We start from the raw sequence: 26,829 nt of genomic DNA, 5'->3' as shown, positions 1-26,829 counted from the left end.
ATTTCTTGTGATGGCCTACACCACCAAACTACTCATTATTTGTCACAACTAAAATCAAGCATATCTCAGCAGGTATTAGTTTCCTGACACATAAATACAGGAACTTTTCTTCTATTTTTTAAAATTACTATCTCCTTTAGGAATGTGGACCACCTTTTTAAATACCTTGCACATGGAATGGGAGGTTCTGGCAGAATGTTAATAATGTAGCAGTGAAGTTACCAACTCTTCAAATAGCATAAGTGTTAAGTAATTGACAGGCACACAAAAAAATGAAAACTTTTTTGAGCTAAGATACACACAAGTGTGCTCTTGCTCAAAGAAGGATTTACCCACAAGGTAGTGAAGTTTTCATTCTTTTTGAGTACCTGTTGTCAATTCAATGCTTTTGTTACTCTGTAAGTTGTTACCTTTACCCCTACATACATTCTCCCACCCCATTCCCCCCTGTCTCTTTAAGACTTGGGGCAATTTCAAACAAATGCGGTATGTATATGAACTGGTGACTGGAAGTGGGGGGAGAGGTTGGGGGAGGGAGATACTTAGCACCCTTACAGGTAAGGGGAAAAGAGGGTGAAATTAAAAATAATAAAAAATGAAAAATATCAGTGTCAAATCAATAGTTCTTGGAGACCCTTGAGCGGCTGATGACAATCCTGAGGACTTTTAGCCCCTGTAGCTTTGTGAGTGGGGATGGGTAAAGAAAGGGGAGAGTTGTAAAGCATAACTGTAGAATGCTTGAACTCACTTCTACAAAACTTAATATGACTTAGCAGTAACAGACAATAACAGGATAGGTCAGACAGCCCGAGCCACCAAGTTTGTAAAGTTGAACAATTTCAACCTAACTTTGTACCTACTAGAATTACTATTTAGAAAAATATATTAGTGAGGTAAGACATCCTAGCACCTTTCAGGTGGGGTGAGGATGCAAATGAGATGAAATTTGAAAATAACCAAAAATGAACTACACTCCTGGAAATTGAAATAAGAACACCGTGAATTCATTGTCCCAGGAAGGGGAAACTTTATTGACACATTCCTGGGGTCAGATACATCACATGATCACACTGACAGAACCACAGGCACATAGACACAGGCAACAGAGCATGCACAATGTCGGCACTAGTACAGTGTATATCCACCTTTCGCAGCAATGCAGGCTGCTATTCTCCCATGGAGACGATCGTAGAGATGCTGGATGTAGTCCTGTGGAACGGCTTGCCATGCCATTTCCACCTGGCGCCTCAGTTGGACCAGCGTTCGTGCTGGACGTGCAGACCGCGTGAGACGACGCTTCATCCAGTCCCAAACATGCTCAATGGGGGACAGATCCGGAGATCTTGCTGGCCAGGGTAGTTGACTTACACCTTCTAGAGCACGTTGGGTGGCACGGGATACATGCGGACGTGCATTGTCCTGTTGGAACAGCAAGTTCCCTTGCCGGTCTAGGAATCGTAGAACGATGGGTTCGATGACGGTTTGGATGTACCGTGCACTATTCAGTGTCCCCTCGACAATCACCAGTGGTGTACGGCCAGTGTAGGAGATCGCTCCCCACACCATGATGCCGGGTGTTGGCCCTGTGTGCCTCGGTCGTATGCAGTCCTGATTGTGGCGCTCACCTGCACGGCGCCAAACATGCATACGACCATCATTGGCACCAAGGCAGAAGCGACTCTCATCGCTGAAGACGACACGTCTCCATTCGTCCCTCCATTCATGCCTGTCGCGACACCACTGGAGGCGGGCTGCACGATGTTGGGGCGTGAGCGGAAGACGGCCTAACGGTGTGCGGACCGTAGCCCAGCTTCATGGAGACGGTTGCGAATGGTCCTCGCCGATACCCCAGGAGCAACAGTGTCCCTAATATGCTGGGAAGTGGCAGTGCGGTCCCCTACGGCACTGCGTAGGATCCTACAGTCTTGGCGTGCATCCGTGCGTCGCTGCGGTCCGGTCCCAGGTCGACGGGCACGTGCACCTTCCGCCGACCACTGGCAACAACATCGATGTGCTGTGGAGACCTCACGCCCCACGTGTTAAGCAATTCGGTGGTACGTCCACCCGGCCTCCCGCATGCCCACTATATGCCCTCGCTCAAAGTCCGTCAACTGCACATACGGTTCACGTCCACGCTGTCGCGGCATGCTACCAGTGTTAAAGACTGCGATGGAGCTCCGTATGCCACGGCAAACTGGCTGACACTGACGGCGGCGGTGCACAAATGCTGCGCAGCTAGCGCCATTCGACGGCCAACACCGCGGTTCCTGGTGTGTCCGCTGTGCCGTGCGTGTGATCATTGCTTGTACAGCCCTCTCGCAGTGTCCGGAGCAAGTATGGTGGGTCTGACACACCGGTGTCAATGTGTTCTTTTTTCCATTTCCAGGAGTGTATATTAATACCAAATCCAGTTTTATTGTTGCTTAGCTGACAAAAAAAAAAAAAATGGGATTAGCACACACCTAACATTCCGAGAGGTGGGAGTGGGAGTTGATAAAAGGGAGTGACACACAAACATAATTTTTCAAACATGGAACAATTTTAATCAAATTTAGTACATATATGAGCTCCTATGTAGGAAAAATACTGTGAGAGTAGCACACCCCTGGCTATTCTAGAAGGGGTGGAAAGGAGGTAGTCTATCAAAATACTAAAGGAAGTCAGTGTTCGATTATTGACAGTCCTGACTACAACTGACCCACAAAGGTGGGTGTGTAATGACATATAAAGCATAGTAGGTCGAGCTGTTTAAAGAAACTTTGTACACATATCACTCACTATCTGGGAAACCCTGGAGGTAAATCTAAATTGATTTGTAAAATATTTTACTTTATAATTTGTTGCAGTATTTATCTGTTAAAAATATACAGGCAAACTAAACTTGTATTTATACTATGAATGAATTTCATTCCTTTTACTATCTAATCTGACAATGGAATAAATAATTAATTGCAAACCACCAAATAATGGGGAAGTGTCAAATAAAACAGAAATAAAAGACATTTTCTTACTTGAAATCTAATATGGTTTGTTTCTTACTTTCATGAACAAAATACACTCACTTTTCTCTTGACAATAGTCTTCCCTAAACTTGTTGCTATATATTCTCTCTCATCTTCACTAATACGTGGATGTTTGGCAGGTGTGTCATACGTAAGGAACATCCAGGCTACAAACCATACTATCCCTAGTCCTCCTGTGCTGTAGAATGCAGCAGGCCAACCAAACCACGCAATGAGGAGACCACACACAGGGTAGGTAAGAGCAGCCCCCACAGAGCTACCTGCAACAAACAATTATTTATGCAGTTAGCTTCAAGATACAAATCACTAAAATAAAGTAATCAGAAATTAAAAGAATTAAAAGGTTAAATAGGTAAAATGAATAGATAAATTGCTGATGACCTAGAAGTTATGTTCTGTAAAACTCGTAATAGTAAGTGTTTGGGTAGGGAGTAACAGCAAAAAGAAGTAGCAGTTTGGCACTAACAAGCTTACCATGATGCAATTAGAGGGAGCTGCATTTGATACAGTTAATTTAGATTCTTCTGCAGCTGCGATCATCCTGATAGCAGTGAGAGTTAATTATTCTGGTAAAACAATACACCATAGCTATACTGGCAACAGCCTCTGATGTGTATTGTACCCCTTAGACATTCAAGTATTTCCTGCAGTTTAATGCCTTTTGGAACAAATCTAAGAAGTCAGTATCTGTGTTGTCACAAAATTACCAAAGTCACTGATTCAATCCTTGCTCTGAGTTCAGAATTATTGACACACACTTGGGTCCTCGAACAGTGCCATAAAGTGTAACCTTTATGTAAACACCACAACAAAAACTGTCTCAGTCCCATAAATCAGTTATTTGAAGAGTCAAAATATTAAAGTGGAGCTCAAGCAACAGGAATAATTTCATAAAATATTTCCTATGTCTCTTTTTGTTCCTCTGAAACTGAATTACTGTACTCTGCTTTATACTGGAAGAATGAGTGAGACCACGGCTTCAGTTATTGTGGTAACCTGAAAACTGATATCAGCATTGTTACGTTCATAGAATTCTTTTACATTATAAAACGGAATTACTTAATCTTAGAGGTTAATGGCACGGCAATTTTGATATGGGTTTTGGGATAATTCACTTTGCATGGATTCCCACTTTTTTGCAAGTGTCCCTTTGAATGCTGCGGCTTGCCTTGTTCTGATACTGTAGTCACAAATCTGTTTCATGACATCAGGTTTCACAAAATTGTTTTGACAAAGAGACAGGTGTCAATGTACAGATTTACAACAATCAGTAGCCTGAGTCTACTAAAATAGATGGAAACAGTACTGCCTGGGTCAAGACTTGAACTTTACATTTTTGTATTTTTAAAATGCTGGTAATGTGAGAAGTGTATTCCCAAATGAGAAGACCACATGAAATATGTGACTGGAAGAGTCCAAAATAATCTGATGAGAAAAAACATCATGAATTTATCCACTATGAATCTGAATGCTGTCTTGTTACTTTGCAGGCACATGATGCAGTAAGGACACTATATAAGCAGAGTAGAACACGTGGAACTGAGCATCTTAGAAACCATGAACCTGGTTGCCCATTTGCTGCCTACTGTTGTGAGCAACTGTGGAAAGCAAAACAACTGAAAGGTGACAGTGTGCTGGACAACTATGCCTCTTCACAGAACATGAAGGTTGGACAGTTGCCTATTCTGTAAAGCAGGATAGATGGCAATCTGTGGGAAATATGGTGACAGAATACAGTGCTGATGCAGGCACAAGTGTTTCAGAGCACACTACTCAGTGGACACTGCTGAACGTGGTGCTCCACAGCAGACAACCCATATGTAATCGAGGTACATCATCAGTTACAATTGCAGTGGGCACCAGATCATAGAGATTGGACTATGAGTCAATGGAAATGTGTTGCTATGCTGGATGAATAACATTTCTTGTTTCACTAGATTGATGGCCATGTTTGGATATGATGTCATTGAAGTGAACAGCTGCTCGAAACATAGACCACAGCACGGACACAGGCTGCTGGGGAAAGCATTGTTTTTAAGGGTCATTCATCTGGGCTTCCATGTCTCACTGAAAGCACCCTGACTGCTGCAGACTGCTTGAATATTATTGTGGACTACCTGCATTACTTCATGCTACACACCTTCCATGACAGTGATGGCATCTTCCAGAAGAATATCTGCCCTAGTCACAAAGCCAGACTCATGCTAAGGTGGTTTGTCAAGCATGATAGTGAGCTCACCCTGACGCCTTGGCCACCAAATTTCCCTGATCTTAGCCTGATGGAACCCACCTAGCAAGCTTCAGATGCCAACTCTGTGCCCAAGAACTACTGTCCCATAATTTACAAGGATTGTATAACTTTTGTATAAATACCTGGTGCCACTTACTTCTGGGACCGACTATTCAAATCTATGCCACACAGAATCACTGCTGTATTGGTTTCCAAAGATGGGCCAACAGACTATTAAACAAATGGTCATAATATTTTGGCTCATCAGTGTTTTGGCTCTAAGACAGTTCTTACAACTCCATGTCTAAATTTCTGCAGTTTATAGGGTTGTAGTGTGTCTTCTTGCAGGCACATTGTAATCTTCAGCCCAATTAAGTTTGAAATCAATATGCATTGCAAAAGTTTGAAAGATATATTTTCATCCCCTTGGATAACCCTAAAACAAGTTGTGTTTTTATTGGAGTATGGAGTAATCTATTTTATAAGAATTGGTGGAGTGGAAGTCTTAGTAATTCCCGTGTATGCTTATCCACAGTTAGATGTTCTAATGTGAGATAATGTGTCATCAGCAGAACATTGATGGTCTGATCTATGAAATGAGGCAGCGATATTGAAAAACATGGACCATTGATAGAGCCATGGGGAACATGAGTACCAATCTCTGTGAAGGAAGAGTTTTTATTTTTGCCTCCTGTCATTGTAGTTACTACTAATGCAGAAGTACGCACACCATAAAAATTTGGATTTGCTAAGAACATTACACAAAAAACTAGTCATCACCACAAAACATCATGTTAATATTGTGTAACACTACCTCTGTCCATGACAATGGCCTCAGTTTGGTGAGGGGTGAGGAAGAGAGTCCACAAGTTTCATCAGGTATGCCCTATCCAGCTGCCACTCTTTCAGGATTAGGTCACACAGAGCTACCAAACAGCAAGGATGTTGATTGCTGTATTTCACCTGCTGTTCCCAGATAGTCCCACACATTATCTATGTCATTAAGACTAGATGATTTGGAAAGCCAGTTGAGCTGCAATGGGGTGTCTCAGTCTTTGCCAAACCAGAAACTTTTGTGTGCAGCCATGTGAACGCTGCAGTTGTCATCTCGTAACATCAGAGTGACCATACTCATCATGATGCTGTAAAAGAAAGGGAAACACTCAGTTGCTGAAAATGTTGAAACAAACATTCTAGTTCACCTTCATGGTACTCTGAATGAGTGGATCCAAACTGTGTTTTGAAATCCCTGCTCCCCCATAACATCACAGAACTACTTCCAGCATGAACTAAGTCCTCCACATATTATGGATTAACTGCCTCATTAGGCTGTCAGTACACCTTACACCTTGCATAAACGGAAAAGAGTCAAAATTGTGACTCATCAAACTACATACACCTCCAGCCAGCTACTGTCAGTATCTATGTTATTTGGTCAATCGATGACATGTGACTCTATGTGCCACTGAGAATAATGGCCTTTTGCAAAGTAGCTGATGCTAAAAGACCATTGTATGTAGTTTCCTCTGCAATATTCACTCAGAAACTGGTTGAGATGAACCTGTAATCACTGGCAGCAGCAATCTCTTTCTGGTTCAAAACTGATTGTTATTGACAAAGTGTGACAGCTATTTCTGGTCACTGTCAGATAGGATCTTCTTGACGGCTACTGTTTTTACATTACTATGAGTGGTACAAAGTACTTTGTAGATATCACTGAAGGGTCTACAATGATATACCAAAAAATAATGCAACTTGACTTACAATGTGGCCATGGGCACATCCAAACACAGTAGCTCCTTTCTGCCATTCTGTTGACCCTCATCCAGCCATCTTATGATCCTGAATTCTTATAATCAAATGGCACAAAGATACCACTTCATTGTTATGGTATACAGCTGCCACTCCCAAGACATCACACCAAATATACTGGGGCATAAATTTGTACCTCTAAAATTTGTATCAACTGAAGAATTCATAATTCACTAGAGGAAACTGAAAAATTAGGAGGAGTCAGAATTGCTGACCTTACCTTATCTTTAGGGGGCAAAATCAAGCACTGCCAAGAGACACATTTAAAAATGAAAATACTATTCCTAACCTTCATCTTGTGCTCACACCAGCTGGGTCCCTCTCAATCTTGAGTTTGCATGACCTGCCCTTCCTTGCCAACTTCCCTAAACCTGTCTCTCCTTTCTCCCTGATGAAAGAACAAACAATTCTGAAATTTAGGAACAGTGTTCTTTAGAGACTCCTCTAAAATTTGTGTAATGCAAGAAAAATTTGCACACCATTTAATATATGCATTTCTATTAACAGTTTAATGTAACAATGAAAGAAACTGATATGGAACATTAGAGAATTTCCCAAGGATTTTCCACAGACAACTCTCTCTCTCTCTCTCTCTCTCTCTCTCTCTCTCTCTCTTTGTGTGTGTGTGTGTGTGTGTGTGTGTGTGTGTGTGTGTGTGTGTTTGAATGTCTGGAGCAATACTGTACTGACAAAACTTGGTAAACGTACAGCTTTCACAGGAGAAAATAGTATAGGGATAGGCTACATCTATTTGTGAGAGCGAGGATGAGGCTAGCAAAGTACTGACAATGTGTGTTTAGCTCCGGAACACCTGGAGAAAATTCACCCATACTTGAAATATATAACACATACCAAATGGAAAAAAATAGTGATGTAATAAGACATACTTAGCATCCAGATACATAGATACAGTAGTGAAGGTAGTGAGATATAAAATAATTATAAACAAATAACATTAGCATCAAACCCATGGTGTCTGGGGTTACTGCGCTAACAGGTGACAGTCCTGATGACATTTAACCCCTAAGGGTGGTGGTGGCAGTAAGAAGGGGTAACATGGAAAGCAAAACTCTGCTAGCAGCAGTTATAACCAAATTTGGTATGTGTACTACTTACTATGTGCCTAGGGGTGGGTGTGGCAGTGGGGGAGGGAAGAGGAGTCAGATGCAAGAATAGTTGTACAGAACTTTATACACATATGGCTTACTACTTAGGAAGAACACTGTGAGGGTATGGCACCACATTTAAATAAACTAAGTTTGTTTTACCACTTTAGACATATTTAATTCCTATCCCTATCGTTCCCCACAAGACTGGGATAAATAGCAGATGACTCTAGTAATCAGCTAGCATAACTATAAAAAATATGTAGAAATTTTAACATACCAACATACGCAGTGACAAACTTGCTTCTTTCATTTGGAGGTATCCAGTTAGCAGTCATGCAGTGCAATGAAGGTAGTGCATGGCCCTAAAATCCAAGAACAGAATTTGTCATTAAACAAGCAGTTTGATCAGAATTTTTAAGGCTATTTTGTTTTATAAAGGTAAGACTCTGTTTAAGATTCCCGTTCTTAAACATTACAGCAATATGAAAAAGCAATAGACTGCTGCTCACCACATAGAAGAGGCACTGAGTGGGAGACAGGCACATTGAGAAAAGACTGCTAGCTATTATTTAGCTACTGGAATAAGTTGGTCATCAGATGTGGACAAAACAAAATGCACACACATTCAAAACTCGTACACACACAAAGCCACTTTCATCTCTGGTCACCAATGGCTAGCAGCGAGGTGAGAAAACCATCTTGGTTTGGATAGGTTGTGGGGTACAGGGTACATATGGGAAATGAAAAGGGAGGGATATCAGGAGAAGGATGGGGAAAAATACTAGTGCTGCCTGTGGGAGTGGGAAGGGGCATGCTGTATGGTGGGGACAGGATAGTGGTGCTGGTGGATGTGTATGCATGTGGGGGAGGGGGGGGGGAGGAGGAGAGGAGAGAAGTAGAGAAGGGGAAACTACTATGCAGGTATGTTATGAGACCAAAGGATATGCTGCAATTCAGAAAAGCTGGTATCGGCAGGAATAATATGGATGGCGCAGGCTGTGAAGCTGTCTTTGAAGTTGAGTGGTCCAACTGCCTCTTGGCCACCGTTTGTGAGTGGCTGTTCATGTGGACAGACAGTTCATTAATGGTCATGCCCACATAGCATATAGCACACTGGTTGCAACTAAGTTGATAGATCACATGACCTCTCTCACAGATGTCCCTGATAGAGATGCCTGTGACAGGATGGCGATAGGTGGTAGAGGGAGGATGTATGGGACAGGTCCTGCATGTAGGTATATGACAAGGATATGAGACATGGGGCAAGGATTGGAATCATTGGTGGAATAGGATGGACAAGGATATTGCATAGATTGAGTGGGTTAGTTAGTCAGTTAGTTAGTTAGTTACATGATCCATAGGTCATTTGAATGATTATTTTATCAAAATGACATGGGAAAACTCAGGTTATAGGATATGTATACATGATTAGTGTTAACATTAATGAACACATTATTTTATAATCCTATTCATGCAACTGCACTTAATTTTTTTTTCTTTTTATCTGCTGCTAATTTTAAATAGAAATTCATCCATGGGATGAAAGGAGTCCCAGGAGAAATTATTTTAGATTATATTTAAAACTTGCTTTGCTACCTCTCAGATATTTTATATTATTGGGCAAATGATCACAAATTTTCAATGCTGCATGTTGAACTCCCTTCTGAGCCACTGACAGCATACCACAATCGGACATTACCAGGAGACACTGACCAACTGTCTGAGGGTGCTGACAATGAACTGCCAAAAACATGGAAAGACAACAACAGTGATGGACAGCCAAATAAGACAACATGGTGGAATAACAAGTGCAGAGGCTGAACCAAACTGAGACCCTAGACATAGCAATATCAGGAACCAAACAATGATAAGTAACATGAACAATATGAGAGTGCAGTCAAAACATGACTGAGGTCCAGGGCCCTGTGCTGCTAGCTTTATAGTGTGGCTGCAAGCACTGATAAATTAGTGTGGAGGGATGTGGTCCACACACAGCAGGTGGTCAGAGTGGCACTCACAATTTTTTGCAGTGCTCCCTAGCAGATGTAGTCTAGGTCCACGTATTCTGGTGAGCTTTCAAGCTCGCCAGGCTGGGATGCCAAATCCCTCCCCCCCCCCCCTCCCCCCCCCCCCCCCCCCAACATGGATGTGCAGGGCCTGAAGCACCGTAGGTGATGTTTTGGAAGGTGAACTGCTGGTACAGTTCATGTCCTAGCAGAGTAGCGTGTCAGCTAGGAGGAGGAATGCAGGTCATCAGGCAATGTGCTGCAAAATGACAGTAAGGGAAATAACTGTTGAGTGGAGGAATGCTGCAGTGAGGGCCGTACCTCCCCACTTGCATCCACTGGAACTGCCAACAGTGCCCTGGAGTACAAAGAGTACCCATGTGGAAGAGAGATTTGCAAGTGCAGCCACTCCAACTCCGAGTGACCCACCAACGGTGGTGCAGTCAGTAGTGGGTATGGAGCTAATTGATGTGTCAACACTCCAAAGCTCTTGGAGTATCAATTACCAAAAGATGCCACCCATGAGTGGCAACCACTGCAATTGGCATCCGTGAAGATTTTGTTCCATATGAATGTGCCCAGACCACTGAACTCCTGAGGGGGGAGGGTGGGGGGTATCGACCAGCATATTGGATCCAGCATCTGAGGGCTGTAGTGCCAGGAGGAGAGTATGTGGCTGTTACCCACAGAGGCACTCCACGAGCTGTGGTCATGGACAAGGGAGGGTGGTCCTGTAGGTGCTCAGGGACACCATCAGTGCCTCTGTGGTGTTGGATGCACCCAATGCTTTCAACATTAGTTGTTTAATGTTCACACCATCTGCTCCACTTCACCCCTAGGGGATAGGTGAAAACTGGGCTAAACAGGGGCTTGATGCCACTAGCATTGCAGAATTGTACAGAGGCCTTCACTGTGAATTGTGAGCCATTGTCAATGGCAAGAATCTGGATAAACACATTGAGTGTGGTGGCAGTGTATGCTATGCTAACCGATTATGGATAGTTGGAAAAAGCATCCATGACAACGATCCACAGAGAGCCCAAAAATGGACCAGCAAAGTCCAGATGAACGCAGTCCCAGAGGTGACAGGGTGTGAGCCAGGGGCTGAAAGACTGAGGTGGAGTAGCCTGATGTTGGGCACATGCAGAACAGTTGCACACCATAACCTCCACACCTTTGTTCAGTACTGGCCAGTAGGCATGTTGCCTGGTGAGGGCTTTCATAGGTGATGTACCACAATGTCCCCAATTATGGACTTCCAGGACATGACGGCGTAAAGTAGTCGGGATGACAACTTGGTGGATATCCATCTCTGCATCCAGCAGGAGAACATTGGAGACAACAGACAAATGATGAGAGAGGCAAGCCCAGACATGGAGTTGCCTTCCATAATGGGTGCAGTGTGCCCAGTAATCTGGACGGTTTTCAAGTTAGGGAGTCATGAAACAGTTGGGACAATATGCTTATGCTGATGCAGTGTGGCTGGCTGCTCAGAGGCCATTGACATGTCTGAAAGTGAAGAATCATGACATCGACAGCAGGTTAAGGACTAAAGAGAATTCTGTCCCCTTGGTGGTGATTGAACCACAGCAAGCTGGGGATGATCCATAAGGCATTCATTTGCTACCTGCACAATCTCAAAAGAGTGTGTGATTTTCATTGGGAATGTATATATTCTGGCAGTGTGGTTAAAATGCCTAACCTGCATGAGGTGGGTGGCAGAATACCACTGTAGGAGGGGTGAGGAGGATAGTGAGGACACTGTTTCTTGTTTCAGAGCATGGCAAGAGGTAGCCAGAATTGTTGCAAAGAACATGATTCAGTTGCTCCAATCCTGGATGATACTGAGTCATGAGAGGAATGTTAACCTCTGCTTTGATCTTTGATCATCAGTTGCAGCTTGAGCGGGAGGTGGTGTGCTCTGGTGGAGAGGAAAGTGGTCACTGGAGAGAGGTGAGAGAAGTACCGTATTTACTCGAATCTAAGCCACACTTTTTTTCCAGTTTTTGTAATCCAAAAAACTGCCTGCGGCTTAGAATAGAGTGCAGAGTAAGCGGAAGTTCTGAAAAATGTCAGTAGGTGCCGCCACAACTAACTTCTGCCACTACACAGGCATGCTTTGCAGTTACAAAGATAAATACTGGTGCCAAAACCTCTGCCTCAGTAAATAAATTAAAAGAAAAGGTAGAAAAATGTAAACATTATGCCATGTGTTCTTTTGTGTTTGCAGCTATCTCATTTAAATCCTGTCTGCCTAATAAACTACAAAACTAGAGTGAGACAACAGCAAACATGGAAGAATATACATATCATGTCACGTTTACATTCGTATTATTCTTATTCTGACTAGTGATACAGTCAGAAATGAAGCACAGCAACTGACTAGATTTTTAAATCTAAGATGACTCTAATTTCTGTGCAGAATGTAACATACTAAAGAGGCGTCTGCAAAGATTTTCAAACTGAGAAAATTTTTCGCTAAACTCTCGTTCAGAACACCATCTATCATACGCAGTCTATTATTTTGTTCTTGTTGATCATTATCAAAGAAAGTAGCAGTGTAAGTAACAACAAGTAGCAGTCTCTTGCCATTGTTTCACTTATAATACAATTCCCCTCTTTTTTTACTGTAAGTGGCGGTAGAGCACAAAAAAGCAAGCCATGCCGGGAGCAGTGACAGGTTGTAAACACTCATTATCAGAATGCGACAAACAATGCATGACACAGTACAATAATGCATTTTCAACTTAGAGTGATGTAAACACCTATAACAAAGAGAACAGCACGTGTCAGATCAAAGCAAAATAAGCAATCGATTCATACCAAGACAAAGCATGTGAAAAAGGGTACCCGTATAAACACGGACAGAGCACCTGACACATAGCAGTGGCTACTTGGTAAAGCTTAACTGTTAAGATTACACCTCAAACCAAACTACTGTAGCTGTATCTTCGTCCATTGGACCTAAATTGTGTTTCATGTTACAATGGACCAACTTTGTTTCAATTTTGAGGTGCATTCTAAAACTTTTCTCTCCCCTTGAATTTCGAGTCTCAAATTTCAGGTGCGGCTTAGATTCTGGAATTTTTTTTTCCCTTGATTTCGAGTCTCATTTTTCAGGTGCACCTTAGATTCGAGTGCGGCTGAGATTCGAGTAAATACGGTATGAGCCTAGCAAGTGTCTTGTGAGGTGGTCGTTGATTTGGCCACCATTTGCTGTACTTGTGGTGTGTTATGGACTAAATGGGGAGCCAAGGTGCTTGGGAGCCATTGATGGCTATTTCAGTGTGGACCTGGTTCACTTATCAGTCAACTGGAGGATTTATGCTGGCAGACGTGGAATCTTGGAAATGTTTTAAGATGATTTTTCTGTGCTTAAATTTTATTTGAATATGTTTTCTGGCCTGTATATCTGCAGGTGTGTTTATCCTGAAGTTGTTGTAAGTGCAGTTTGCTGTTTGATCCTGAACTCTGAATTCGTACTTATGATTTACTGTGTGGGCCAGTGTTACATTCCATTAATTTCAGAGTGGTGCTGAATACTAACTCAAGTTATCCACACTAAGGTTTGAGTTGTTTCAATGTCATTGTTACCTTGCAAATCTGTGATCATTGTGGATATTTGGTGTCTTAACCTCTCTCAGTCTGTTCCAGGCAGAACTGTGTATTGCTGACAGAGTTGTATTCCACCAGATATGTTCTGGAGGGCAATGACTGTAAGGTAGATCTACGATTCAATGTTAGGAACCTAGTTTTATGGCAATTCTGGGATGGTTTTGACCAAGGTGTTTTAAGATCTGAATTTCTTGTTCCCTTGGTTTGGCTGTAACCCTCTATATGTTTGTAATTTGTATTCTCTACACTCAATTAAAATTGTGTCATCGCATAGTGATTCCTTGGTGTGTTATGGGCTTAGTTGTGTTAATTTGGTTTGATGTATACGGACTTCTGGTGTCCATAATTTAATATTTACTAATGCAAACTCTGTACTCCAGGTATCTACACTAAACTTGATTGCTTGTGGGCTTTGTACTGTGATACAAGAACATGAGTGTTTGGGCTTGGTTGTGGCTTGTGATCCTCACTCTGCATGCCCATAGTCTATTGGTATTCTATTTGTCCCTCCATTTGTCACACAAACAAGGTATTAATTGTGTGTATCAACTATGTGCAACAATGTATTGGAGTCCACTCCATGCATAGAATTCATATACAAGATAAGTTGTATTCATTTTGTACTACCCCTCAAAGTCTTTGACACAATTTTGGAATGTTTGCTATAATAGCTTGTGCTCTCCACATGGTCACTAAATTCTATATTAAAGAAGAGGGTTTTAATTTTGTATATTAGCATACCTTCAGGTCGTACATTGAGACTGGCATATTTATTTTAGTGTGGTTGTACTATTTAAATTTCTAAAAGAAAATAGGGTCATATGTTAACGCTTTCCTAAAAATGTTGGTGTGCCTGAAGAACATCACCCACGATATTTACTAAGAGTATGGGAGTCTCTTGCCCCAGCTTATAGTGATTATCATGTATTGTTCACAATTAATTTATTAAGCAGGGGTTGTGATCCCCTCATTTTTCCCTGGACTGAGTTCTTGCCATTTACTACCGTCATCCTGTACTTTCTAGGGGCAAATTATTATAAGTATTGTTGCACCCCTTGAGGCTTGTTGTTGTTGTTGTTGTTGTTGTTGTTGTTGTCTTCAGTCTGAAGATGGGTTTGATACAGCTCTCCCTGAACATAAACTCCTATTCCAAATTTTTTTTGTTTCCTTTACTGCTTGCTCAATGTACATTTTGAATAACATTGGAGATGGGCTACAACCCTGCCTCACTCTCTTTTCAACCAATGCCTCCCTTTCAAGCCCATTGACTCTTATAATCGCAGTAGGGATTCTATACAAGTTATGAATAGCACTTTTTCCCCTGTATTTCACCTCTGATACCTTCAGAATTTCAAAGAGAGTATTCCAGTCAACACTGTCAAAAGCATTCTCCAAGTTTACAAATCCTATAAATGTAGGTTGGCTCTTCCTTAACCTATCTTCTAAGATAAGTTGTAGGGTCAGTATCAGGTGTTCCTACATTTCACTAGAATCCAAACTGATCTTCCCCAAGGTCAGCTTCTGTCCATTTTTCCATTCTTCTGTAAAGAATTCGTGTTAGTATTTTGCAACCATTAATTCTTAAACTTATAGTTAAGTAATTTTCACACCTGTCAGCAATTTCTTTCTTTGAAATTGGAATTATTGCATTCTTCTTGAAGTCTGAGGGTATTTCACCTGTCTCATATACCTTGCACACCAGGTGTAAGAGTTTTGTCATGGCTGCCTCTCCCAGGGCTATCAGTAGTTCTGACAGAATGTCATCTACCCCCAGAGTCTTGTCTCAACTTGGATTTTTTGGACATTTGTCAAATTCTTCTCAGTATCATATCTTAATCTAGTCCTCTTCCCTTTCTCTAATATTACTTTCCCCTCTGCAGGGACTCCATATGCTCCTTACACCTTTCAGCTTTTCCTTCTTTGCTTAGGACTGTTTTACCATCTATGTTCTTGATATTCATACAGCTGCCTCTCCTTTCACCAAAGGCCTCTTCAAATCGCCTGTAGGTGGTATTTATCTTTCCCCTAATGAAATATGCTTATAAATCCTTGCTTTTGTCCTCTAGGCACTCAGCTTTTCTGCACTTGCTGTTAATCTCATTTTTTAAACTTTTGTATGCCTTTTTGCCTGTTTATTTGCTGCATTTTTCAATTTTCTCCCTTCATCAATTAAATTCAATATCTCTTGTGTTATCCAAGGATTTCCACTATGCCTTGTCTTTTTACCTATTTTATCTTTGCTGCTTTCAGCATTTTATCTCCTAAAGGTCCTTTCCCCTGCTTTAGTCAACTGTTGCCTAATGCTCCCTTTGAAACTCTTAACAATCTCGAATCTTTCAACTTATCCAGGTCCCATCTCCTTAATTTCCTATCTTCAGTTTTAATCTGCAGTTCATAACCAATAAATTCTGGGCAGAGTCCACATCTTCTCCCGGAAATGTCTTACAATTTAAAATATGGTTCTAAAAAATCTGTCTATTCATTATACAATAAATGTGAAATCTTCAGCGTATCCAGGTCTCTTCCACATTTACAACCTACTTTTATGATTCTTAAACCAAGTGTTAGTGTTGATTAAATTATGCTCTGTGCAAAATTCTACCAGGTGGCTTCCTCTTTCATTCCTTGCCCCTAGTCTATATTCACTTACTATTTTTCCTTCTCATCCTTTGTCTACTATTGAATTCCAGTCCCCCATCACAATCAAATTTTTGTCTCCTTTACCTATCTGAATAATGTCTCTAACATCATCTTACATTTCTCCAATCTCTTCATCATGTGCCAAGCTAGTTGGCAGATAAGCTTGTACCACTGTGGTAGGCATGGGCTTCATGTCTATCCTGGCTCCAATAATGTTGTTCATAGTAGCTTACCTGTATTCCTGTTTTCTTATTCATTGTTAAACTTACTCATGCATTACCCATATTTGACCTTGTATTTCTAAAATCGTATTCAGCTGACCAGAAGTCCTATTCCTCCTGCCACCAAACTTCACTAATTCCCACTACATCTAATATCAATCTATCCATTATCCTTTTTAAATTTTCTAACCTACCTGCCCGATTAAGGGATCTGACATTCCACGCTCTGACCCATAGAATGCCAGTTTTCTTTCTCCTGATAACAATGTCCTCATGAGTAGTCCCAGCCCGGAGATCTGAATGGGGGACTATTTTACTCTAGAAGACACCATCATCATTTAACCATATGGTAGAGCAGAACGCCCTCAGGAAAAATTAGGACTATAGTTTCTCCATGCTTTCAGCCATTCACAGTACCAGTATGGCAAGGCCAGATCAGTCAATAATCCAAACTGTTTCCCTGCAACTATTGTAAAGGCTGCTGCTCCTAGGAACCGCACACTTGTCTAGCTTCTCAACACATACGTTACTTTTGTGGTTGTACCTGTGGTACGGCTATCTGTATTGCTGAGGCATGTAGGACATCCCACCGCAAGGTTCATGGTTCATTAGGCTTGTTATCTGTTTTAAATAAATTTGACAATTTCTTACTTGCTTATATTGTTATTAAATAGTTCATGTAAAATGGAGTGTTGCTTACAGCTCCCTTGCCCACTAAGTGGTTGTTGTTAATGTCATACAAAGAAATTTTGAAGTTCCTTTTTTGTTTTTTAACTGAAAGCTTATATTATCAAATTTTTGTTTCAAAATTGTAAACTTTGTTTGAGTTTAGAGAGTCTTTATATTTTCATGTTAAGTTCATTATTCATCCTAATTCTGAAACTTTTTGTGAATGAATCATTTTGTGTGCAATAAATGTTAATGACAATCCAAAACCATGGTGCCCAGTCCTTCCATTAAAATCCTTATTGGTGGTTTTGGGGTGCTGATATTTCCCCAATACAGATGGTTGTCTCTGAGTGTGTTTGCTCAGTGAGGAGGGGGTCTTCCTTTTCCTTGTAGATATCTTGAGCTATTGTTTAATGCTTTCTGAATTGTACTCATTACATTGTAGAAGATTCTATTTATTATTCTACTGTTTCAGAAACATACCTTCCATTATGGAGACCAGAACATGTCTAGGTATACCTTTTCTTGAGTGTGACCAACTGCAGATGGAGCTGAAGATGAGCTGGCAACCTGGTGGAAGAATCATGTCTAATCTGGCAACTCATATATGTCTTGTTCTCAATGAAGCCTTGAGCCTCATGTCTGACTGACAGCATTGGTGAAGTAGGTTCAGCAACTGATGTTTGTTCCTCAGTCCTTGTCGAGCTGCACCACATTGTAGCATTTCTTGAAGATAGTCAATCCACTGTATTGAGTGCAGGCCCAACTTATGTATTGGGATAATCATCTCACAGATTTGAAACAGTTACAATTAAATACTGAGGAGATTAGTTTAGTTGACCAGTTGCTTAATCAGATTGAAGCATTACAGGTAGCCATGGGTATCCTCTCCTTAGATGAGGGACAGCAGCGAACAAAGATCAGGCTGGGATTGTTAATCACTTGTCACTGACCATTGATCAAGTAGGAGAGGGGATGGTGTGTAGGTCAATTGTTGAAGAATTTACTAGGTTACCTAACTGCTTTGTTCATTTATTGCAAGGAATTACTGAACCTTCTATTGAGCTTCTTGCGCATGTCGAGTTTTTCTTGTGGTTAACCGTTTGTTTCAAATATCAAGCTATGCTACATCTACATCTACATCTACATCCATACTCCGCAAGGCACCTGACGGTGTGTGGCGGAGGGTACCTTGAGTACCTCTATCGGTTCTCCCTTCTATTCCATTCTCGTATTGTTCGTGGAAAGAAGGATTGTTGGTATGCCTCTGTGTGGGCTCTAATCTCTCTGATTTTATCCTCATGGTCTCTTCGCGAGATATACGTAGGAGGAAGCAATATACTGCTTGACTCTTCGGTGAAGGTATGTTCACGAAACTTTGACAAAAGCCCGTACCGAGCTACTGAGAGTCTATCCTGCAGAGTCTTCCACTGGAGTTTATCTATCATCTCCGTAACGCTTTCGCAATTACTATATGATCCTGTAACGAAGCGCGCTGCTCTCCATTGGATCTTCTCTATATCTTCTATCAACCCTATCTGGTACGGATTCCACACTGCTGAGCAGTATTCAAGCAGTGGGCGAACAAGCGTACTGTAACCTACTTCCTTTGTTTTCGGATTGCATTTCCTTAGGATTCTTCCAATGAATCTCAGTGTGGCATCTGGTTTACCGACGATCAACATTATATGATCATTCCATTTTAAATCACTCCTAATGCGTACTCCCAGATAATTTATGGTATTAACTGCTTCCAGTTGCTGACCTGCTATTTTGTAGCTAAATGATAAAGGATCTATCTTTCTGTGTATTCGCAGCACATTACACTTGTCTACATTGAGATTCTGCAATGGTGTGCGGCGTTTGCAGTTGGAGTGATATGGGACTCCTGCGTGGCCTACATAAAACTGTGACAGGTGACACGTGACACGTACGTAAGCATCCTGTCTGATCACCTGCAGCCATTTATGTCCTTTCTACATTCCGACGAATTTGGACAATTCCAACAGGACATGCGACACGCCACACACGTCCATAATTGCTACAGAATGGCCCAGGAACACTCTTCCGAGTTTAAAGACTTCCGCGGTACACGAAGCTCCCCAGACATGAACATTACTGAGCCTGTCTGGGATGGCTTACAACATAATGTTGAGAAGAGATCTCCACCTCCACGTACTCTTAAGGAATTATGGACGGCCCTGCAGGATTCATGTTGTGAATTCCATCCAGCGCTACCTCTGGCGTTAGTCGAATCCATGCCACGTCGTGTTGCGGCACTTCTACGTGCTCGCGGGGCACTACACAATATTAGGCAGATGTACCAGTTTCTTTGGCTCTTCAGTGTATTTTGATCCAAGCGTCTTCGCATCGGGGGTCCGCTAAGCAAACATAAATAAATAAGTTAACAGAAGCTATCCTTTGTAGATCAGCGTACTTTCGCTATACCTGGGTTAAGCCTCTTCTGTTTGGCGTCATTCCTTCCAGTTCCTCCATTCAAATAATTAGTTATTATATGAAATATTAAAACTAATCTGTCTTTAATTAGCGTATCATAGTTAAAGAATAGTTACCTATTTATTTTATATCGCATTTTTACATAATTGCTTATGAATTTAGTACGATGCATTAATATTTCCTACGAGACCTATATCTTGCAGTGGTTTGAAGATGGCGTACTGACACACGCATCATTAAATCGCGAGCGTGAGGCGCGTGGTTCGTGGTGTGACCCCAAGTGCGGCGACCCTGACGGGCAAACGTCGCTGACGGTAGCGTCTGTACTGCGAATTTTTCGGAGAAAATTAACTGAGATTAGACTCTACGATATGATATTGTTGTTTTGATATTTACCTACATTGTCCAGGTAGCTTACTTGTACATAAATATCACACTCTATCATTTGTAGATGTATTAATTTCGTTTACTTACCGGTCTCTCGACAAAACGACGCTTGGTTAAAAAAATACCACTTTTAAACTTACAGGGGCAGTAAAGTCTTTTTTTTTTACTTTTAAGAGCTTTCTTTGTATCGTGATCTTTTTTAGATTTCAAGTTTTATTTCAACTTTTCAAATGTTAGATCTCGTTAGTAGACACGGTACGTTCGAATCTCTGTCTCCACATTCACACGTGTACATTTCGGCGCGAAACACCAAATTGTTCCAAGAGATGTTGCCTCCCCGAATTCTGTGAATTCTTACTATAGGTGTATTGTCATGAATATTATTACAGTGGCAAGATTTTGGCAATGCAATAATGCACTTGCGATTTTGAGTTTCAATCTGGAATTATTCTTCTGACTTCTTTACTCTCTTTGATATTTTGTTCACTTATGCGATTTATGTGTTTATTTTCTTAGTTCACACATACAATCATTGACTATTTCTAGTATACGTATAGCTAATTTAGGTAACATAAGCAGTAAGCAGTGGCGATAGTTCTAAATCAAGTTGGCAGCCATTGCGCTCTCTTGCAATAACCTGACTAAACTAATAGGGCAATATCATTTGGTTTACTACTGAATTGTAGAACTCAAAAAACTACAAAAAGTCTACGGGACTATCTGTTGATCTTTTACAGCTGAGTAACAATCAGTATTTTTCTGCTTTGTAGGTGCTGAAATGGGCAGCTCCTAAAGACAAAAATCATCATTGTTGGTCGACAGTAAAAGATAAACGTATCTTCTCTCTCACGTCGGTTTACATCCTTTCCAGCTCCACAATCCAGTACTACGTAACTTGATGTAGCTGTTATGTACTACTAAGTTGGTGGAAAACTTTTTTTCTTTCATTTAGCTATTGGAATTTAAACAACTGAAAAGACTTTCATGGAATATAGCTAAGAACCATCCTGATTAAAGAAGCCTTCAAATGTAGCCTAATGTATTTCACAGCAGCTTATCATCCAACTGCTGTATCCCTTAACTTGGGGTTTGTGGAGTGTGGTGTCTCTGACATATTATAAAGCCAGGGCTCACTGCCCAATTTGAGGAAATGGGTTATCCAGCTTAAATCGCCTCCTCATATTAAAAGTGAGTTTGAAAATTAGGATTCCGGTGTGTGCAATCATCTCAGGAACATTTGGCTGATATTGTTTAAGGGATTCATGTGACCATTTCTGCCTTAGAACTTCAGGTTACCAAAGTTGAGATCATTCAGAATATCTTGGAGGATATGAAACTGGAGGACCACTCATGAGTAATTTTTTGTAGCACAGCTGACCACTCTAGTGAAACTGCATGGCCTGGTGCCTACCATTGAAGGGTTGTATTTTGCTGATGAAAGCCATGAGAAACTTGATGAGTTTGTTTCTTGTCCTTATGCCAATGTGAGGGAGTCTCGAAGCACCTTGCTCGATCAGTCTAAAGCCAGATTTTGTTACCGATGTAGTCATGGTGGCCATTTAATGTGTGATTGTCCAGTGAAGCATGAGCCCTGTCCAAACAGCAGTTGCCATGAAATGTGGGAAGTAGGTAGGAGTACTAGGTCACCAAGCATTGTGCACATATTAGATCAGTTGTAGGTCAGATGCCAACCTGTGTTTCTGTGCAACTTGCTTCATTCAGATAACAGCATTTCTTGTTGGATTATCAGTGGTATTGTGAATTTAGAGTGATCTGTAAAATGCTTCTGTTAAATACCTCACTCCAGAGATGTCAGGTTGTTAATGGACAGATGTTGCCTCTGGCAGGTGCAGTGTGCAAGAAGATGAGTATTGTTGGTTTTTGTGGCTGATTAATTCATTGGTTGTTAAGGAATTTTTGGGCAACCTATTGTTGGGTTGTGGTTTCATACAGTGCACAAATCTTGTATCAGATTATGCTGGTAAGATTTTTTATTTCAAATTTTGTCCTAGTGTCTGGAACTAAAGCATGCTCAGAACTCCAGGTATCTGTGCTAAACATGATTGCTTGTGGGCCTTGTATTGTTGTGCACAACTGTGAGTGTTTAAATCTGGTTGAGGCTTGTGATCCTTGTTTCACATGCCTGTAGTCTATCAGTACACTGTTTTTTTCCTCCGGTGTGTGTTGAGCAGTTGTGCTAGTGAGGCATTAACTGTGTCTACTGTTGTGCGTGATGGTGTTATCGGAGGACACTCTGTGCACAGAATTCATACACCAAATAAGTTTTATTTGTTTTTCACTACCTCTCAAAGTCATTGGCACTATTTTGGAATGTTTGCTTTAATAGCTTGTGCTCTCCACATGATCACTAAATTCTAAAGAAAAGGTTTTAATTTTGTATATTACCATACCTTCAGGCTGTATATTGAGACTGGTATTTTTTTTTTTTTTTGCTGTGGTTGTAATTTTTACAATTCTAAAAGAGAAAAGATTCATATGGTTTCTTAAAAATGTTGGTGTGCATGAAGAATTTCATCTGTGGTATTCACTAAGAGTATGGGGGTCACTTGCCCCCCTAATGCCAATTATCACATATTGTTCAAAACTATTTTAATTACAAGGGTTGTAATCCCCTCATTTTCCTGGATCGAGTTCTTGCCCTTTACTGCCATCCTCTTGTTCTTTCTATAGGCTTGTTATCTACTGTAAATAAATTTTGGGAATTGTCATTGTTCATTCGAACATTTTTTAATTTCTTAAATTGTTGTTCATTCGTTCATGTGAAATGGAGTGTCACTTACTGATCTCTTTCCCACTAAAAGGAGTTATTGTTAAAGTCATTTAAACAAATTTTGAAGTTCCTTTAAATCAAATTATTATTTTTCTATCTGGACACTTATTTGTTGAATTGTTCTAGAATTGTAGACTTTGTTTAAGTTTAGAGAACCTTTATATTTTCATGTAAAGTTCATTGTTTGTTTTAATTTTGGAACTTTTCATGAGTTAATCATTTTGTGTGCAATAAATATTACTGACAATATAAAACCCTGGGATCCAGTCTTTCCATTAAAATCATTATTGGCAATTTTGGGGTGCCAAGGTTTCCCCATTACAGTTGGTAGATCAGATGTGAATAGAGATACTGATGTAGCCATCCTTGAGAAGGAGCTCAACATCAAGGAAGGTGGCTGAGGAGGACCAGGGGAAGTGGATGGGGCAGAAGGTTTTGAGGTCCTGGAGAAAAGTGGACAAGGTGTCCATACCCTTGGTCCGGATCATGAAGATGTCGTTAGTGAATCTGAATCAAGTGAGAGGCTTAGCACTCTGAGTGGTTAGAAAGAATTCCTCTAGATCAGTGGTTCCCAACCTGGTGGTAATCACCCCCTGGGAGTAAAATGATATTTCCTGATTTGATTTTGTTCCAGTTTTGAATTACAAAGTTTAGTTTATCACAGCAACACAGATAAGAATTTAACAACTGAATTTACTTAGGGTATATGTATTACTTGTACTATAGAAAAACAAATAAATTGAAGATGGGAACTGTAGCAAGGTTTCACAATGCTCAATATCTTTTTTATGTGTCTGTCTACAGTTCAACACTTCCCCTGAATGGTGATGAATGTTTTTTCCCATGCCAAATAATAAAATGGTTGTTAATATCAAAAGTCATACAATATTTGTGCATTTATCTGTATTTTAGCGTATAGCTTCTTTTTACACTTTACATTACCTAGGATGAATTATATTCAATGGCTCTCACAGATGTGATAAAGGTGCAGCAGAACTTAAAAAATTAAATTTATGGGAGATTATAACATTAATCAGTTAATATTAATTATAATTAAATACATTAATTTTAAACATCAGTGTCAAGTTTATCTTCATGTATGCAGTAGAAAATTATCTTGGATAATCATTTAGCAGATCTGGTACCCTGATAAAAAAGTAGGTAATATCATATAATGGTTATTTTACTTACCCCAAAATATCCCTGCATGCATCTGATTACTACAACAGCTCTATAATCAATGGTTGCAGCCACTGGAATCAATATAGAAAGTAGGCAAATAGCCAATGTGCACAGCCCAAACACTTTCTTTGTTCCAAATTTTTGGGCTAAGACTCCACCAAGAACTTGAGATGACCAGTAACAAGAAAAAAAGCCCCCAAGGATCATGCCTTGCTGATACTCATCCCAATCATACCGAGTCTGAAAAATAAGAGTTGATTTGCTGTCATGAGAGCTTCATATCAAATAATACTCATAAATGAAGAATCCTATGATAATATGCACAACATAATATCTATTTATCATTCCACATTATTATATAAAAGTAACACCAAAATAGTTGTGTGATTAGATGCGCAAGAAAATGCTGAATCTTGAACTTGCTGGACAAATGTTCATTTTCAAGCAAGTGAAAATGTCACCAATGTGAATATTTGTTCTAGTGCAAATTCTTCCTTTTGTTTTGTTTCTTGTCTCTTTTCTTTCATTTCATTGAAAAGTGGTCATCAGATGCTTTTACAGACCCTCCCCCCCTTGCTGCATTATCAGTAATGATGGAACATTTAAGAAGAAACTTGGAGGATATATTGTGAAAAATTTGTTGGTCATGTTATAGTATTAGGCAGATTTCAATTTACTGGCTATAGACACGCAGCCACAAGTGATTGAGAAAGGTAGTAGGGACAGGGAATCATGTGAAATTGTTCTAAAAGCCTTCAGCAGCTAAACAGAGAACCAACTGATGAAAATAACACATCAGATCCCCTGGTTATCAACAGACCTAAACTTTTAGACTCAGTTAGCATTGAACAGGGGATCACCAACCATAAGGCCATTACAGAATCACTGAATGTGAGTGTAAATATGAACAGAGAGAAAGATAAGAAGATATTTCTGCTTAGTAAGAGTAACAAGAAACAGATTTGAGATTGCCTGAGTGGTCAACATGAAAATTTCATCTTCAGCACTGACAACATTGAGCATCAATGGACAAAATTCAAGAGTATTGTCAATATGCCTTAGAAAGATATGTGCCGAGCAAAGTTTTGAGGGATGAGAAAGACCCTCCATTGTTTGACAGCTCTGTTATAAAACTGCTAAGGAAGCAAAGAGAATTTCACTGAAAAATTTAAACACAGACAAAGCCTCACAGATGAAAAAAAACTGAATGAAACCAAAATTACTGTAAGGAGAACATTTGTGAATTGTTTAATGAATTAGAAAGTAAAATTCTGTCTACCAATTTGATAGAAAATCCTGAAAAATTTTGGTATTACTTTAAATCAGAGAAACAGATGAAAGTCATCTGTTCGGGCACACTGTGGCCATAATGGCACTGAAATGTAGGATGACGGGGAGGCCAAAATACTAAATGTGCTTTCTAAAAATCAATGCAGGTTGATGCTCTGTTTGTTGACACCTGTAAGACAAAAACAAAGAGACACCATAAACGAATTATCCAAATTGGATGGAAATCAGAACATGTGATGTAGATGTATACACAAACAAATGATTACAATTTCAGAAAAATTGGACAATTTATTCAAGAGAAAGATCTACACAAATTGAGCAAGTCAATAACACCTTGGTCCAGCTCTAGCCCTCATGCAAGCAGTTATTTGGCTTAGCATTGATTGACTGACTTGTTGGACATCATCCTGAGGGATACCGAGCCAATTTCTGTCCAATTGGGGTGTCAGATCATCAGAATTCTGATATAATTGGAAGGCCCTGCCCACAATGCTCCAAACATTCTCAATTGGTAAGCTATACAGTGAAATTGCTGGCCAAGATAGGATTTGGCAAGCACCAATAGATACAGTGGACACTCTCACAGTGTGCTGGCTGAAATGTAAGCCCAGGATGGCTTTCCAGAAGGGGCAACAAAATGGTGTGTAGAACACCATACTGCTGCACTGCAAAGATGCCGCTGATGACTACGGAAGGGGTCCTGCCACAAAAAGAAGTTGTACCCAAGACCATCAACCCCGGTTTTTGGGCTGTAGGGCACTTAACAGTCAGGTTGGTACCCCACCACCATTTTGGGTGTCTCCAGACACATCTTCGACCTGTTATCTCACTGAATGGGGTAGAATTGTCTTCAGTGATGAGTCCCACTTTGAACTGAGCCCTGATGGTCAGCAAATATGTGTCTGGAGATGACCTAGACAGTGGTGGGTGACCAACATGACTGTCATCTGCCATACAGCCCAAAAGCCAGGAGTGATCGCCTGGGTTGCCATTTCTTTTCACTCCAGGACCCATTTGCTTGTCATTCACAGCATCCTTACAGCACAGTTGTACGCCAATGATATTCTACACCCAATTTTGTTGCCTTCATGGCAAGCCACGCTGAGCTTACATTTCAGCAAGATAATGCCTGACAATAGATGGTGAGAGTTTATACTGCTTGTCTTCACGCTTGGCAAACCCTACTTTGGCCAGCAAGGTCTCACCAATTATGGGCAGGACCCTCCAACCTGGTCAGAATTTTGATGATTTAATGTACAAATTGGACAGACTTTGGCATGATATCCCTCAGCTGACCAGCCAACAACTCTATCAATCGATGTCAAGCCAAATAACTGATTGCATAAGAGCTAGAGGTGGACCAACACATTACTGACTTGTTCAATTTGTGAAGCTCT

At 40.6% G+C, this 26,829-nt stretch overlaps 1 protein-coding gene across 2 annotated transcripts in view; it reads right to left on the bottom strand.

Annotated features, from left to right (window-relative positions):
- LOC126455670 (sialin-like) overlaps positions 1-26,829 on the bottom strand; it is a 159,432-nt gene that overhangs the window by 60,240 nt on the left and 72,363 nt on the right. For both annotated transcript variants that reach the window (XM_050091441.1, XM_050091440.1), the window contains exons 3-5: positions 24,152-24,382; positions 8,452-8,536; positions 3,063-3,283 (exon numbers count right to left, since the gene is read on the bottom strand). In XM_050091441.1, coding sequence (XP_049947398.1) covers positions 3,063-3,283; positions 8,452-8,536; positions 24,152-24,382 — 537 coding nt within the window. The remainder of the gene's footprint in view (positions 1-3,062; positions 3,284-8,451; positions 8,537-24,151; positions 24,383-26,829) is intronic.

Source organism: Schistocerca serialis, chromosome 2, assembly GCF_023864345.2.
Source record: "Schistocerca serialis cubense isolate TAMUIC-IGC-003099 chromosome 2, iqSchSeri2.2, whole genome shotgun sequence".
NCBI classification, from domain to species: Eukaryota; Metazoa; Arthropoda; class Insecta; order Orthoptera; family Acrididae; genus Schistocerca; species Schistocerca serialis.
The sequence above is the reverse complement of the archived record's forward strand: the minus strand, read 5'-3'. Positions and strand labels throughout refer to the sequence as shown.